The 14,049-nt window shown below is 37.1% G+C and overlaps 1 protein-coding gene across 1 annotated transcript in view; it reads left to right on the top strand.

Annotated features, from left to right (window-relative positions):
• LOC111087989 overlaps positions 1–13,356 on the top strand; it is a 22,508-nt gene extending 9,152 nt beyond the window's left edge. The window contains exon 2 of the mRNA XM_022396634.1: positions 12,126–13,356. Within this exon, the coding sequence (XP_022252342.1) occupies positions 12,126–12,611 (486 nt within the window). The 3' untranslated portion in view covers positions 12,612–13,356. The remainder of the gene's footprint in view (positions 1–12,125) is intronic.
• Positions 13,357–14,049: the final 693 nt, after the last annotated feature.

The following is a 14,049-nucleotide window of genomic DNA, read 5'->3' as shown; positions in this document are numbered from 1 at the left end:
GTAATTTGAACTGACCGGGCATAAAGTTCAGGTACAATCGTCCGTAATTTGAACTGACCGGGCATAAAGTTCAGGTACAATCGTCCATAATTTGAACTGACCAGGTATAAAGCTCAGATACAATCGTCCGTAATTTGAACTGACCAGGTATAAAGCTCAGGTACAATCGTCCATAATTTGAACTGACCAGGTATAAAGCTCAGATACAATCGTCCGTAATTTGAACTGACCAGGTATAAAGCTCAGGTACAGTCGTCCATAATTTGGAACTACATACCAGTTAGCAGCTTCCACCGTCACAAGAGTTTTGTTCAGCTTCTGGAAACGAAGACGGGAACGACTGTCACTTTTAGAACACACCCATAGCTGAAAGTACGGAGCGTGTTCAACGGCATCACGCGTCAAGACTTGAACCTTACGGTACGCAGCCCATCACACTAATCACCAGGTCACACTCGGTCCACCGGGTATTGAAAATGCTATGCATAAATTGTATTAAATGAAATAGGCTTAGTTATTTATCCCGTCAAACAGCTCAAACCAAATGCTAGAAATTCACTCCAGAAGTTGGAAAAAGTTATTCGAAATAAAGTAAAATATAAACGGTCGTTTTTGCATTTATGAATAACCTCTCATCAGTCATACTTATAATAACATTTCTTGTCAGATCAAGACAGTCACTGCGCACGTACGTAAGTTTTACTTAAATGTAAATTTATTTATCAACCAACCAATATGTACATATTCCATATTACAGGGTGCGATTTGCAGCCTCCCCCCCCCCCCCACTCTTGCATTTTAAATCGAAATAGATGCTTTTTATTTGTAATGTAAATTTATTTTTATATTCCCAAACATGTGGCGGTTGGCTTTGTGCCAGATTTTGGTTTAAACGTTTCTGAAGGCTAGTTTTACCGAAACGGTCATTTCCTACGGTAAAGGAATAGTGAAAATCGTTTGAAAAAAAATATTAACGCAGGTGAGGTGGCTGACCCTACGTGTGGATTGAACCTATTCCAAATGTCACCAGTCATTCACGCACAACTGGCCCTGGCACATCAGTGCCTTTTTATGTTTGGTTGTTTGTTTTGAATTTCGCGCAAAGCTACACGAGGGCTATCTGCGCTCGCCGTCCCTAATTTAGCAGTGTAAGACTAGAGGGAAGGCAGCTAGTCATCACCACCCACCGCCAACTCTTGGGCTACTCTTATCAACGAATAGTGGGATTGACTGTCACATTATAACGCCCCCAAGGTTGAAAGGGCGAGCATGTTTGGTGGGACGGGGATTCGAACCCGCGACCCTCAGATTGCAAGTCGAGCGCCCTAACCACCTGGCCATGCCGGGCGCCTTTTTATTATTATGAAAACAGTTTTATTAAAACATTTGACAAAGAGAGTTCAATTTAAACAAACACATACATTAAATTTACGGACTCATAATCAAAGTTTGTCGAAAATACGATGTTTTCTAAAGCCGCTGGTTTACTTATCAGTTTTTATATTTGTCATTTCCCCTCTTTATTTGAGCAAAGTCTCCGTTGAAATTTATCACAGAGGCTTAATTTATTTTATATTTTAAATTAGTATGATAAACTGCGTTTATAGCTATTTTTTCCGGCGAGGGCACTGATGTGGGGTAGTCAAAGTACTGAGAGGGCTGCACTCTACATCGTGTGGGAAATGAACCAGCTTGAACAGTAAACGTTGTTCGCTGCTTGGCGGGGGGGGGGGGGGGGTACAGGGGAGACCAGGATACACACTCTATGGTAGATACAGCTTCCTTGCCGCCGTCCCTATTTAAGATAATATGTGTTAACCCTAAGACAGAGCACGCAGATTATATCATTGATGTCTGAGACAAACTCTTTACAAAGTCACTGAAGCATATAAAGAGAGTGTTAACCCTAAGACAGAGCACGCATATTATATCATTGAAGTCTGAGACAAACTCTTTACAAAGTCACTGAAGCATATAAAGAGTGTTAACCCTAAGACAGAGCACGCATATTATATCATTGAAGTCTGAGACAAACTCTTTACAAAGTCAGTGAAGCATATAAGGAGGAGTTATTCGAGGCTAATTAAGACAGAAGCGGTTAAAATGGGTGTTAAAACCGATAAGAAATAAAAAAAATGGCGAAGGATATACCAGGAAACCAAGTAAATACGTTCATTCTGTTTTAAGATATCGTACCAGAACTTCTTTAATTTCGTATGAAAATACGTTTGGCATTAGAGTATATGTTTTATCTTCTCCTGAAACACCAACTTGTCCCCCAACTCTTTCACACCAAATACGTGCATATATGTTTTATCTTCTTCTCCTGAAACACCAACTTGTCCCCCAACTCTTTCACACCAAATACGTGCATATATGTTTTATCTTCTTCTCCTGAAACACCAACTTGTCCCCAACTTTTTCACACCAAATACGTACATATATGTTTTATCTTCTTCTCCTGAAACACCAACTTGTCCCCAACTCTTTCACACCAAATACGTGCATATATGTTTCACCTTATTCCCTGGAAACACCAACCTCCCCTTCCCCTCTTTGACACCCACACCAAATACGTGCATATATGTTTCACCTTATTCTCTGCAAACACCAACCTGCCCCTTCCCCTCTTTGACACCCACACCAAATACGTGCATAGTGGCACCTTTTTAAAACCGCTTCGAAAACTTCGAGACACAGAGAAAAAAAATACAGTTAAAAACAACAACCTTTAATTTTATTTAAGACTAATCTACAGTCTCGAACATAATCTGTGTAGAGTCCATCAACACATCATATTCAAGTCTGTGAAGTAGAAAAACAAAAGTTGAGAATATTATACTCATAGTACATACAGAGGAAGTGTGAATAGAACCAAACATCAAAATTATCATTACATAAATGTCAAAAGTTAGCGTTGAAACTTATTTATTTCCGTTTAACAGGCCGGGTAGTTAAGGGCTCGAATCCCGTCACTGAACATACTCTCTCTTTCAGCCGTGGGAGCTTTATAATGTGACGCTCAATCCTACTATTCGTTGATAAAGAGTAGCCCAAGAGTTGGCGGTGGGTGGTGTTGACTAGCTGCCTTCCCTCTAGCCTAACGCTTCGAAATTTGGGACAGCTAGCGCAGATAGATAGCCCTCGAGTATCTTTGAGCGAAATTCAACAAACAAGCTTCCGTTTTAAGTACACCTTCTCAGCTAAGTGCTAGACTCAGTGATTAAAAAAAAAAAAGAATCCACCGGCTGCACGACTTCACGCATTTGAACCAGGATTTGGGGATTTTTTACTCCCCCCCCCCCATATTTCCTGAGTTAACTCACTGAGACTTAACCCTACCTGTTTCATCACACTTCATCTGCAAAACACCAGTCGTGTTTTTTAGTTCATTTAATCTGTAGACACGAGAATATGATGAAAGGTGGTAAGAGAGATGAACAACAATGGCTGACATATTGATATGAGTAAACGTTTCTCCTTACAATTTTTAAAATCTATCTATCTATACAAATATTTGGTACCTGATGATGATATAATTGTGTCGAAACGTTGTGCATTTACAATAAAGTTTTAATGGTGTCGAAACGTTGTGCATTTACAATAAAGTTTTAATGGTGTCGAAACGTTGTACATTTACAATAAAGTTTTAATGGTGTCGAAACGTTGTGCATTTACAATAAAGTTTTAATGGTGTCGAAACGTTGTGCATTTACAATAAAGTTTTAATGGTGTCGAAACGTTGTGCATTTATAATAAAGTATCAATGATGTCGAAACGTTGTGCATTTAGAATAAAGTTTTAATGATGTCGAAACGTTGTACATTTACAATAAAGTTTTAATGGTGTCGAAACGTTGTGCATTTACAATAAAGTTTTAATGGTGTCGAAACGTTGTACATTTAGAATAAAGTTTTAATGATGTCGAAACGTTGTACATTTAGAATAAAGTTTTAATGGTGTCGAAACGTTGTACATTTAGAATAAAGTTTTAATGACGTCGAAACTTTGTACATTTATAATAAAGTTTTCTTCTTTACTTATTTGAGTCGTCTCCAAACTTTTACTGTTCGTTTTCAAGCGTAAGGTTACACAATGAACCATCTGCGCTGTGTCTATCGCAGGGATATAATCCAGAATTTTAGCGTTCCAAGCCCTTAAACTTACGTCGAGCCACCGAGAGGCTGTCCAAATATAGAGATATAAAAAAGAGCATAAATAATCGATCATCGCTCCATTAGCCACCGTCGTTCCGTTGTAAATACCTGCACTAATACAAACAGCAAATACCCTAATCCAAAAACCCATCGAATTACCCGTGCTTAATACGAAGAGTAAACATACTAATCTAGAAACCATTTTCGGTTAGACGTCAACATTTCTGTGACAAATATGGCACTGACGCGAATAGAAATATAGCGTCAAGTTTTACTTGATGTGCATTAAGCAGAGCAATCCCCCCCGACTTGAGGGGGACTTCGAGAATATCTTTATGCGTGAGGAATAGACGTTCAAGAGAACCTAATTCCTAACGAGTCGTAATGGGTCAGCAGAAGTTCAACCGGTTTAACTTTATAGACATTTCTACATCATTGTTTATCATGTTAACACGTGTACATTTTGTTGCTAGTTTTAGGTCACTCATTATCCTCTTCTCTCTCTCTCTCTATATATATATATATGTGTATATGTTTGTATATATGTTAGTGGTGGTTTTTTTAGGAAGGATTGTTTGTTTTGTTTGTTTATTTTTTAAATTATGCCCAAAACTACAAAAGGGCTATCTGTGCTCTGCCCCCCACGCGGGCATCGAAACCCGGTTTCTAGACTTGTAAGTCCGCAGACGTACCGCTGCGCCACGTGGGGGGGGGGGCTTTAGGAAGGAAATCGCCCAAAATATGTGACAATATAATTCTATCTATCTATCTGTCTGTCTGTCTATCCTTTCATGTCATTATATTTCTCACTTGATTTATAATATTTCTTTTCATCTCAAGTGAGGAAAGCTTTTTCTATTAAATGTTAACACAATATTCACTGATTTCACTATGATTATACACAAGTATTTTTTTTTTTTTTGCAATTCATCAGATTTAAATGAAGTACATATCAATGCAGGTAATTATGTGGATCTGGTGACCGTCTTATCATTAAGTGAATCAAATGTTCGAGTTGTAAAAATAACAATAAAGAAAGAATTGTATTTAGTGTTTCAGTTTGTCTGATAAAGTTTATAGTACATTGGTTGAAATAAGTTCGTGTGTAAAAACCCACAGGTGGAGCCCGCGAGTTGTCTAATGGTTAGCATGCTGGCCTGTGATTCGTAGGGTCTATAGTTCGAGCCGTGATGACGCTGAACACTCCCATTGGTTGAAATAAGTTCGTGTGTAAAAACCCACAGGTGGAGCCCGCGAGTTGTCTAATGGTTAGCATGCCGGCCTGTGATTCGTAGGGTCCATAGTTCGAGCCGTGATGACGCTGAACACTCCGCAGCCTTTCAATTGTGGATTCATTATAAAAGTGATAGTAAATTACGTAATTCTGTTCAAAGAGCTGGGCAAATCCAATGTGGCGGCGGGCGTTGTCCAGTAATTACCCTTCCTTTAGTCAGTGGTTCAAAATTAGAGATGGTTATATCTGAGCCCCAGGTTCTTTTAACCCGGCCGTTTAGCCCATATGTCGCATAAGATGTCCTTCGGGCTGACCTGCAGGTAGATTAACATACAAGGAGAACACAGACAGAGAGACAGATATCTAAATTATACCAATCAACGAAAAACATGCTCAGGGAAGAGAAACATATCCAACGGAAACTTGATTTTTATGTCTTTTTTTTTCTTCTTCTTCCAGAATTATAACTTTGTTTTTACTGACAGTACATTTATTAGCTTTTAATCATATCTTTTCTCACTATCACATATTCTACTTTGCACAACACAATTATTTAATAAAGTGAAGAAAATTAGCTTTTAACACGATGCTTTTTTTTTCAAAAAAAAAGTATCTTGTTTTTAATCATTAACCTCATATACCTCGTAACTGGACCTAATTCCGACAGTGTGAGTTTTAATACGATATACACTGTACTGAACACTACAAGATACCTATATGTATTATCCTGTATACTGTCGAAATGTTATATATTTTTGTACTTGCTTGAGTTCCGACTATTGTAACTATCCTTATATGCTGGCACACTGGAAGCGACTGGCTAGTCGTATTGGAGTGCTTCATGCGTGGAGCCATTACCGCCTTAATGGGATTTCGGTAATGTTAAAGAGGTTTTCATTCAACTGTAAACATTTCCTTCTTTCTCCAAAAAAACAAAAAACAACAACAACAACAGAGAAAACGAAACTGAAGGACGAGCAGAGTGGCACTCCTTTTGTTGCGAGCACAACATAATGCAACAAGATTGTTTTTAATTATGACATTCTAGGTTCTGAAGCCAAGAGATTAGATAGCTCAGAGCGTGTTCCGAATTTAGCCTTAATCAGAACTTTCGACAACAACAGATGGACATTACTGATACAACTGACAAGTCTTTTGTGTCAATCCTATCGACGTTTGTGTTGCCTCTAATACTGACTTGTGTTACCCTTAATAATGACTTAAGTGTAGCCTTCTAATGACTTAAGTTTGCCTTATACTCACTATTGTGTCATCCTTAAAACTGATTTAAATGTCAGTATTCGACTGAATTTTGTGTCGCCTCTAATACTGTTTTAAATGTTACCTTTGTTTCGGTTTACTACTGACTTTCGTGTCACCATAAGCATTACCTTCTACTGACTTTTGTGTCGCCTCTACTATTAGCTTAAGTATTACCCTTCTACCAACTTTTGGGGCGCTCTTAAGACTGACATACGTACTTGCGCAAGGTCCCCGAAAGTGTTCTCTTTCAAGAGTAAATAAAACCAAAATTAATAGTAACAAATATTTTTATTTCTTGCTTTTGAAGTTCATATATCATGTTGTGTTGTAGCCTACAGTGTGAATAATTGTTCTCGTGATTCATGGCATGCTCACGTTTTACTGACGCCACGACAGTGCAAATTGCAACGTTAAGCGTCCCTTATGTGACGTCATTTTAATGTCTACTGACTGATTGACTGACAGACAACACACTACTGTATACTAGTGCAAGTGGTTAAAACAGGTGGCCCCTCCAGGCGGCCTTAGGCCTCCTTTCGGGGAAATTACTCTTCTACTGACTTTTCTGTTGACCCTTTACTGACTCTTGGTCGACTCACTAATGATTGTCGCGTCACTCCAACTACTGGCTTAGGTGTATGTAACTAGGAACGTCGTTACACAAAAGGCCTGAGGGGGAAGAAGGCTGACTTTACTCGGACCCCCTAATTCAGCCTGACAAGAAATGTTTCTCAGAAACTGTCCGACTCTTACTACTGACTTATACATTACCCTTGTACTAACATTCGTATCGCTCCTATTCCATTACTAGTTTTTGTCAAGTAGTTAAAATTCTCTTCAAAGAACTACAAGTACTTACCTTGTCTCATGTTGTATCGAGTATCAAGTTTTTTGCAAGTCAACCGGTTCATTTTAGTGCTCTATTCAAATCCAACATAAAGTCACCTGATACCGATTTCCAAAAGAACAAATGGTACTCCTCCATTTGGTATACCAAAAGGAACCGGTACTGAGTTGCGGTCATCCTTGCTTTTGCGTTATCTTACTACCGATTTTTGTCACCCCCTACTGATTTTGGTACCATCTTATAATGGAGCTTGTAAGACCTCTGCTTCTGAATTTTGTATCACTTGTGTCATTCTGTCCACTGGATTTTGTGTCACTCCAATTACTGACTTTGTGTGTCACTCCAATTACTGACTTTGTGTGTCACTCCAATTACTGACTTTGGGGTTACTCCAATTACTGACTTTTGTGTCACTCTAATTACTGACTTTGTATCACTCCAATTACTGACTTTGTGTGTCCCTCCAATTACTGACTTTGTGTGTCACTCAAATTACTGACTTTGTGTGTCACTCCAATTACTGACTTTGTGTGTCACTACAATCACTGACTTTTGTGTCACTCCAATTACTGACTTTTGTGTCACTCCAATTACTGACTTTGTGTCACTCCAATTACCGACTTTGTGTGTCACTCCAATTACTGACTTTGTATCACTCCAATTACTGACTTTGTGTGTCACTCCAATTACTGACTTTGTGTCACTCCAATTACTGACTTTTGTGTCACTCCAATTACTGACTTTTGTGTCACTCCAATTACTGACTTTTGTGTCACTCCAATTACTGACTTTTTGTTATTCCGTTCCCATTTCTACTGTTGTATTTTAAACACAGAGACACACGCCTTTCGTCGCTTTACTATTGGGGGACAGTGGTAACTTTACAGACAATTCCTCGCGGTGGACACAGCAGATAGCCCAATGTGGCTTTGTTCTAAAATAAACAAACTTTACTATTGGCTAAAAGGACAATGCAGATGGAATGTACCTTTCTCATATTTTAATGTGTAAAGACATTCTGTATATATGTCTATATCCACATTCTGTATATATGTCTATATCCACATTCTGTAGTGCTATAAACACACAAAATATAAATTGCTTGTTAATACAGTTCCAATGTGTATATCAACGAAGATAAAATAACACAATTTACGAATTATTCAATGTCATTATTATAACGATGTTCTTACAGTCTCATTATGATAGTTTTTGGCATACAACTGCCCAATGTTAATATAAATTCTTGACGATGTCTTTTAGTACGTCCATTCCAACGCTGAAATTGAGGTTTTAGCTGTTTTATACGAACAGGTGTATGTTTAGGACGTAAACAAGACTTCGTATTTTTAACTATTAATGTTTATCATTAGTATTCATCGTTTTACATTTGAAGTATTCGGGTATGCTATCTATCTAATATGATATTATCTTTAATTATCTGGATATAAAATGTGGATATATTCATCCACGTCTTTCTCATTTCTCTCTCACTTTAATATCCTCTTATTCCGTTTATGATTTTTTATTTACTCCATTACGTTTAAAAAGTCTGTAAGTTATAATCTCTAAGCGATGGAGTCTCTAAGTAATCCCTGAGTAGCCGTTTCAACTCTTCGAAATCTTCCATTTTCACATACATAATAATCCCATGTTTTGTCTTCAGTGCTACTGATATTAGATAATTAGACGTTTTCCCGGCAGATTAAATAAACGCTGTATCGGTCTGTGAGCAAAGTAGGTAATACAAAGTTCGTCTTTTTTTTCTTCTTTCTTTCAGAACAGGAAGTTGGAAACAAATCACTCTGGTCCATTTATCAGCTCTGCTTTTCATCCTCGATACGAGAAAGCATTTCTTTTTACAGAACACTGGAGCCTACTTTTGTGTCCTAATTAACGCTAATTAACTAAGAGAAACAGGAACTTAAATTCTCACGCTTCTTTCGGTACTTCAATAGTAATACAGTACATTAAGTCGTAGAACTAAACGCGCTATCAATAAAACGTATTCAATGTACTAAGCCTAGACATCTGATACTTTCAGCTGATATATAAAGTAACACGATACATGAGTATACAATGCGTTCCATTGAAGCTTACCCATCCCATTTAAAAAAAAAAAATCTAATAATAATGCAAGCTGAAGCCATTCACAAGATGTCGCCATTGTTGTATTAGATTAATTTATTATAAGAATTGAGAATTATTCCGCTACTGCGGAAAATAGTTCCCTAACAGTACTTTTACGAAACACTTCGGGAACAGAAGTCGTCCAGCAGATGTCTCTGATGTTGGAATTTCATACCGTTAAACGTCAATCACTACTGGCCCAGCAATTATGTATTCACTGTCAATACATAAAAAATATGCCTTTAAAAATTAAAGTGTTTTAGAAAAGCAGTTTGACTTTTAATAACTTCATATTAACCCGATTTCTTCGAGAGGTTTCTGAATTCCTGGTGTCTGAGAATATTAGGGTTTTTCATTGTTTTCTAAGGACTTCGAGTACATTAACAACGAGTCCCCCTTTCAGTATTCGTTTTTTTTTTTCTTTCTGATATCCGGTATTAAAGTTTTTGTCTTATTTTAACAGCACTGCACAACTGCCAAATGTGTAGTAATCATTATAAATATTGATCTGTGTATGGATCTGTGACATAAAAGTACAGATCAGATGGAAGATACGGAAGTGGAAATACAACGTTTCCTGATTAAGTATAATATCTTCGTATTGAACATTGAAAATATCTTAGCGGAAGTGGAAATACAACGTTTCCTGATTAAGTACAATATCTTCGTATTGAGCATTGAAAATATCTTAGCGGAAGTGGAAATACAACGTTTCCTGATTAAGTACAATATCTTCGTATTGAGCATTGAAAATATTTTAGCGGAAGTGGAAATACAACGTTTCCTGATTAAGTACAATATCTTCGTATTGAACATTGAAAATATCTTAGCGGAAGTGGAAATACAACGTTTCCTGATTAAGTACAATATCTTCGTATTGAACATTGAAAATATCTTCATACTGAAAATTGAAATTGCTTACTGATTTAAAGTGTTAAGTGTAATATCTTCGTAGTGAACATTGAAAGTGCTTATTAATTCATTAAAGTGTTAAGTACAATATATTCGTATTGAACATTGAAAGTGCTTATTAATTCATTAAAGTGTTAAGTACAATATCTTCGTACTGAACACGGAAATTGCTTATTAATTTATTAAAGTGTTAAGTGTAATATCTTCGTACTGAACATCGAATTTTCTTGCTAATTAATACTCGTTCAGAAGTTTAATATCATAAAAGCACTTAGAACTTCTGATTTCAAGAACCACCAAAAACAGTTTTTCTGTTTTGTCTTAATCGGTGACAAAATATATATTGTATGTTTGTTTGTTTTAGAATATAGCACAAAGCCACACAAAGTCTTCTCTCCTCATAGCCGTCCCTAAGTTTGAGCTGATAAACCAGGGCGAAGGCAGCTAGTGAACAGCACCCACCGCCAACTCTTGAACTACTCTTATCTGTCGATATAATTGGGTTTGACTGTCACTCTTATAGCGCATCCACGGTCCTAAAGTGTTGAGCGCGTTTTGATGTAACGAGAAGTTAACCAAGAATCCTTGGACTTACGATTCAAGTACGCTAACCACTAGGTTCACGGTGACATATAACTCGTCAGTTAGTTAGATATGCTCAGTATTGTGAACACTGTTGTTATATACACTGATCATCGTTGAACTATAGTAGTTCGCCCAAAGTTCGTATGGTGGCGTCACTCAGTCTATGTAAAGTTTCCCGATATTTTATGAGATTAATAGATGTTTGAGAAATTAAACCTAAATATTGATAATAGACGAGAGAGCAGAATACGAATGAACCGATTCCTGTACCGAAATAAAAATCATTCAACCCAAATAATGGACATCTTCACTCCAAAAGATCGAATAGGTTTTAGGTTCTTAATATTCTTATTTATGTATAAACAAGTAAATATGTTTTAAAATCTCGTTTTTTGAAAACACTACGTTTTGCTAAGTTTGCGTTGTGTTTTTTAAAAAAAAGAGGTTTTTAAACATATTTGCTTTTTATCCGTAGGTAAAATATATCATTAGGTTCACCTAAATTAGTTACATTAACACATTATTCTCTTTAGGTTCCTTCAATGTACTGACGTGGAGTAAAAACGTATGGTTGTTAAGGGCGAAAAATAAACTTAAATTAGTTACATTAACACATTATTCTCTTTAGGTTCCTTCAATGTACTGACGTGGAGTAAAAACGTATGGTTGTTAAGGGCGAAAAATAAACTAAATTAGTTACATTAACACATTATTCTCTTTAGGTTCCTTCAATGTACTGACGTGGAGTAAAAACGTATGGTTGTTAAGGGCGAAAAATACATTTAAGTTAGTTACATTAACACATTATTCTCTTTAGGTTCCTTTAATGTACTGACGTGGAGTAAAAACGTACGGTTGTTAAGGGCGTAATATGAGATGTTTCCAGCCAGATTTATTAAAATAAAATGTTTTATTTCACTTGTGATATACTTATTAATAGACTGATAAATATAAATCTATTAGATTTTTAGAAAGTTATTTTCTCTTTTATCAACAGATAGCAAGCACTGCTGGAGAAATTCATAATGCGGCTCATATAGGCCAGGAATCGAAACAAGTCAAGCGACATATTGGAAACTTAGCGAAGAACGGCCGATTACCCCCAATCCACAAAGGCAAGAAAAACATGGAAGAACAAAGCCTGCGCGCATTGGACTCCAATGTCCACGTTAAAAAGTTTTGGAGATCTTTACCTACTTCTGTCTCTGCAGATATTTTGTATCCATTTACTTGGTCTGATGACTATAGTTCTTTTTGGAATTTCAAACAGCTATCAAGCCCATTGCTGGCTCACAGCACTCAGTCACCAGCAGAGGTCACTAGTGATGGAGCTGCGGGATACGCCAACAGCAGCCCCAGAATAGTTCTTCGTTCTTCTGAAGACGAAGCTTTGGAGCGTTTTCTGTTGGAGCTTACTGCTAAAGATGTTTCCAAACCAGCTGAAAAACGAACATTGCTCATCTGGCTCGTAAGGGTTGGTTAACAGATCTCAGATCCTATAAACCTCCACCAACCAATAATCCTAGAGGCTTTGGTTATAACTGGAAAAGAGAGATGCTTCCATTTGATGATACGTTTGTTAATTTTGAGGATACAGACACGTCCACTGAGATGGAATTTGTAGGAGATCAAGAAGAATGTAGTGAGCAGGATTTAAAAAATAATCACATTTACGAACCTCAATCATTGCATAAGAGAAACATTGGTGTCCTTGCTCGTTCAGGGAAGCTACCCCGTTGGCACAGTAGCGCCAACTGGTGGGAACTGAAGCGAGACAACTATATCGTCCCTCTGCGCCGTTTTTTTCGTTTTGTACCAAATGACCACTTTTCCAGTAAACATCATCCCGCAGAAATTCAAGAACACACCAGGCGATGTAAACCAGTTTCGTACGACTCTCGCGATAACGAGAACAAAAAACTGGTTCCTTTCGATTGGCTCCAGGAGAAAGATGGTTTCAGACGAAACGTCGCCATGTTAGCCCCGAAAAGGGCTCATACCTCTCAATAATGGAATCTAATGACCAGTTTTTTTGGGATCATCGTGATATGAAGTCTATGATGAAAGAGAAAATATCTAAACCTATAACCCAAGTAGCAAATTATTAAGTATTATCAAAATAATATCTATCAACCTGTAATGTGTTTGGTCAACTGTACTGAATGTCAAATGTGAATATATATACATATATATATATATGGCGAGCAAATAAAATGAAAAACTAGAAAAATAAATGGTGTATTAAAATTAGTGTTTTATTCATTGGTTAGATGGGTTTTTTCTTCACGATATTTGAATAAAGTTAATGGACAGCTGGTAATTATAATAAAATATTATATAATATTTCCAATATTTCGTATTTACTCAGTGTGTAGCGTACCAGACTGTGTATCTGCGGGTCCAATGTTCGCATCCCCTTACAGAAAAAAAATCGCTCTTACCACTATGAGTTCGTGAGTGCGTCATAAGGGTGACTGTCAAATTCAACTATTCGGTCATATAAAACTAAGCCTAAGAGTTGGCGGTGGGAACTGATGACTAACTTGCTTTCTTCCTGGTCTATTAGTTCATTAGGGACAACTAACACAGATAGCCCTTGAGTAGCTTTGTGCGAATATCCGAGACAAACAAATTTTCATGTTATAAAAATCACTTACGTCATTTTCAATAGTTAAAAAAAAGTGACCACAGCTGCTACGTAGTAAAAAAAATCTAATAAACAAAATAGGTTTAAAATGTCGCGAAGGAAGATAAGTGTCGTTTGTTTTGAATTTCACACACAATGTTACACGAGAGCTATCTGCGCTAGCCGTTCCTAATTTAGCGGTGAAAAAACTAGAGGAAAAGCTGCTCACCGCCAACACTTAGGCTAATTTTTTACCAATGAACAGTGGGATTGACCGTTACATTATAACACCCCC

The sequence above is a fragment of the Limulus polyphemus genome, unplaced genomic scaffold (assembly GCF_000517525.1).
Source record: "Limulus polyphemus unplaced genomic scaffold, Limulus_polyphemus-2.1.2 Scaffold2952, whole genome shotgun sequence".
In the NCBI taxonomy this organism is placed as follows: Eukaryota; Metazoa; Arthropoda; class Merostomata; order Xiphosura; family Limulidae; genus Limulus; species Limulus polyphemus.
This window is presented reverse-complemented; position numbering and strand designations above follow the sequence as displayed.